Source organism: Helianthus annuus, chromosome 16 (genome assembly GCF_002127325.2).
Source record: "Helianthus annuus cultivar XRQ/B chromosome 16, HanXRQr2.0-SUNRISE, whole genome shotgun sequence".
In the NCBI taxonomy this organism is placed as follows: Eukaryota; Viridiplantae; Streptophyta; class Magnoliopsida; order Asterales; family Asteraceae; genus Helianthus; species Helianthus annuus.
The window spans coordinates 198,904,765-198,908,360 of NC_035448.2; the positions used below are offsets into that span (position 1 = coordinate 198,904,765).

At 38.1% G+C, this 3,596-nt stretch overlaps 1 protein-coding gene across 1 annotated transcript; it reads left to right on the plus strand.

Annotated features, from left to right (window-relative positions):
• Nucleotides 1-413: 413 nt before the first annotated feature.
• LOC110915378 (GATA transcription factor 6) lies at nucleotides 414-1,876 on the plus strand. Its single transcript, XM_022160061.2, has 2 exons — nucleotides 414-868; nucleotides 1,030-1,876. Exons 1-2 carry the CDS (start codon nucleotides 560-562, stop codon nucleotides 1,693-1,695), a joined length of 975 nt encoding a protein of 324 aa, XP_022015753.1. The 5' UTR covers nucleotides 414-559; the 3' UTR covers nucleotides 1,696-1,876.
• The last annotated feature ends 1,720 nt before the right edge of the window (nucleotides 1,877-3,596 follow it).

Sequence of the window (3,596 nt, forward strand, 5' to 3'; positions counted from 1 at the left end):
AACTAGAAGGGTAATACGGTCATATAAAGTGACTGAAGTGCCCTTCTCATTAACAGAAAAAATGAATAAAGTTAACCTAGTGGACTAAAATGGCAAAGATAAAATCTTTTTAAACTTCCAAACAAAAAATTAGATTAAACTGAAAAAATGATTCAAATCAAAAGACTAAAATGACATTTAACTCTAGTATGTTGTATGTTCTAGACACAAACGGCACTTTATCCAAATGATCATTAAACTAAACTTTATAATATAATACTATATTCATACCGGCAGATTCAAAATTTAAAAAAGGTCAAGGATACCAAATTTCAATTTGAAGCAAAAATAAAAGCTACAAAAAACAATAAATAAAAAATAGGCGTTTTGTATTAGAAGGTATGTATACTTTTGAGGTGTACTAAAACACTTCAAAAGCACTTGTTTCTCATTCAATGCTTTACCAAACACCCCACGATATTACCATCACTCCTCCTATCCTATCTTCATTATTCCCATCTTCTTCTTCTTCTTCTTTTTCCTCTATTTCACTGCTAATTTCTCTTTTTCCCCACTAGTCATGGAATGCGTTGAAGGCGCCTTGAAAAACAGTTTTATCCCCGTTAAACCCACCGTTAACACTCAGTGCTTTTCCGACGACTTCACGGCGGTTATTGGTGTCACCGGTGACGATATCTTTGTTGATGGTCTTCTTGACTTCTCCGAAAACGATTGTTTCGAGGAAAACGATGATACCCATGTTGTTCTTGACACAAGTAACGACAAAACTTGTTTCATTTCCCCTGTCAAACAAGAAAATCAAGAGAAAATTGAGGATAACAAGACCACCATTGGTTTCTCCATCCCGGATAACGACCTTTGCCTGCCGGTAAAACAACCTTTTTTAAAAAATTCAGTTACTTTTTTTTTATAAAAAAAAAACAGTTTTTTTAATATTTGTATTTTCGGTAACAATTTCTTAAAAAAATCGTTTATTTTTATAAAAAACGGTTTCTAATTTTGTTAAAATTTTTTTTTTGTGTGTTTTAGGCTGATGACGTAGCGGACCTTGAATGGGTTTCTCATTTCGTCGACGACTCATTTTCTGGCGGGTACTCATTACCATGCCCCACCGGAAAGTTCAAGTTCACCGAGAAGAAGCCGGAACCGGTAATCATTAAACGGGAAACCGTTAAACCGGCGTTGACGACTCCGGTTCAGACAAAAGCGAGAAGCAAGCGTGCACGAACCGGCGGCCGGGTCTGGTCGATGGTGACGTCACCGTTGACTGACTCGTCAACGTCAAGTTCTTCTTCATCATCTTACACATCAAACCCTTGGTTGTTTTTCCCTGACTTAGCGGCTCAAACCGCCGAGTCAGTTTTCGGGAAGCCGCCTGTTAAGAAACAAAAGAAAAGAAATGTTGTGGTTGGGCCGGTTGAACCGACGACTCAGCCGGCCCAGCCTCGGCGTTGTAGCCATTGTCTTGTGCAAAAGACCCCACAATGGAGAGCCGGTCCGCTTGGGGCTAAAACGCTTTGTAACGCCTGTGGGGTTCGGTATAAGTCGGGTCGGCTTTTACCCGAATATAGACCGGCTTGTAGCCCGACTTTTTCGAGTGAGGTGCACTCTAACAACCACCGGAAAGTTTTGGAAATGCGGCAGAAGAAGGAAGCGGCTGATGCCGGTTTAACCCTTCCGGTCCGGAGTTTTTGAAGAAGGTTAATTAGGTAGGACAGAAGAAGGAATTAGGATTGGTATGAACCGGGTTTAGTTAGTTGCCCAGTTTATTTCGGTAGGTTTATGATAAGCGATTATTAAGAGACTTTAATGTAGCTTTTTATTATAAAAGTTGTTATTGTTATGTTGTTTCAAATATTTATTTATTTTTTCTGTTTTGGTTTGGCCTGAACCGTTCCCACCCGAACCAACTCGCCAGTTTGTATACAAGTTCTATATCTGGTTAGCGAAACCGGTTTAGACCCAAATCGATTTGTATAGGGTTCATATATTTGGCTTTGTAACTGGTTTATGACCCGAACCTGTTTAGGTCCAAACCAATTTTAACTGGTCTGAAACAAAAAAACCTAAATGTATATCTGTACTGTAAAGGCACATATACCCAAAATAGAAGGGTACAAAATGGGAAGTGAGTTAAAGTTTGGGGGGAAAAAGATGACGTGATGGTAAAGATGAGGGACTAGTTTGGAAAGTTTTAGAAAACCCGTGAGGCCGTTGAAAAGCGGAAAATTTATGAATTTGATTGAGGGTGGGTGTGGGGATAATGTTAGTGTAGGAACGGAAGCGTGAAAAGTTGGTATCCATCGTGTGATATGAGCCGTTGGATGAAGATCGACGGTTGAGAATGGGGGAGAGGTTTGGACGTCATGAGGATTGGAGGGAGGGAGTATCTTTCACACGGCACGAGAAAATTTAAAAAGAAGAGGTGGGGCCCAAAGGTTTTGTTGATTGTACATGCAACTTTCTTTCTGCTACTTTGGTTCTTTCTTCACTTTAAACTTCGATACAAATGCACATATATTTTTTATTTTATTTATAAGTTTTGTGTTCGTACGAAGGCTATGTCTAGTGCGCCCACGTCTTTTAAATAGAGGGTTTTCATTGGTTGCAAAAAGAAGTCTACACGTATCCATACATTTTCTTTTCATGCCTATGGCCATACTCCGCAAAGCCAAGAAGCCCTTCACACCCTCTTGAGACGATGCTTCACGCCTAAAATTTTGCCTTGATAATATGGGAGTCAATCCATTACACATAGTGTAAGCTGTTTTATACATCATCATAAAAAACAAAGAAATGTATATGTAGTTATCTACATAAAATTGATTTTGTATCGAACGTTCTTTTACCTTTATTCATAACGTTTTTGTACATGAAACATCTTAGTTTCTTAATTAGTTCTTAAAATTCCTGAGTTTTTTAACTGACTAATTCATACACACTCCAATGCTATTTCTAAACAACTTTTATCTACAATCAGACTAGAACCGTCAATCTTAAGGGGAGAGTCACCTTTTTCTATGTGCCTAGGTAAAGATGTACAAAAAATTGGTTTGGAACTGATTCTTAAATTGAAACCTGAAACTGGTACAACCCGTAGGTTTCTAAGTGGTTTATAATTCTCTCTTTTGAAATCAGTTAAAATAAATCGAACTAGTAAAAATTGGTCAAAACCAATCAACAAACCGACATACACGTACCGGTTGGAAACTAAACCTGGTTTTGACATTTCATTGACCAACACAAATCGCTTTAAGGTTTAACTCTAATTTGTGCACCTATAACCCTTAGAGCATCCACAACGCTCTACTTAGTTCAAACTCCATACCTCTCACATCAGCATGCCTCGAAAATCATGTATGCCTCTCTTATGTTGTCATTTCAAACCATCATGATGTTGAAGAGTTGATGAAATGTGCAAACCCACATCATTGCAAACCTTAACCTCTCTACTTCTCTCAAATCTTTCAAGCAAAAAAGAGAACTCTAAGAGTTCTAAAAGAAAACACTAAGTGTTTGAGATGGGATCAAATACAAACCTCAATATGTGTAAGAACTATATGAACCAACCACTATTAGACATGTGTCCTTCATTA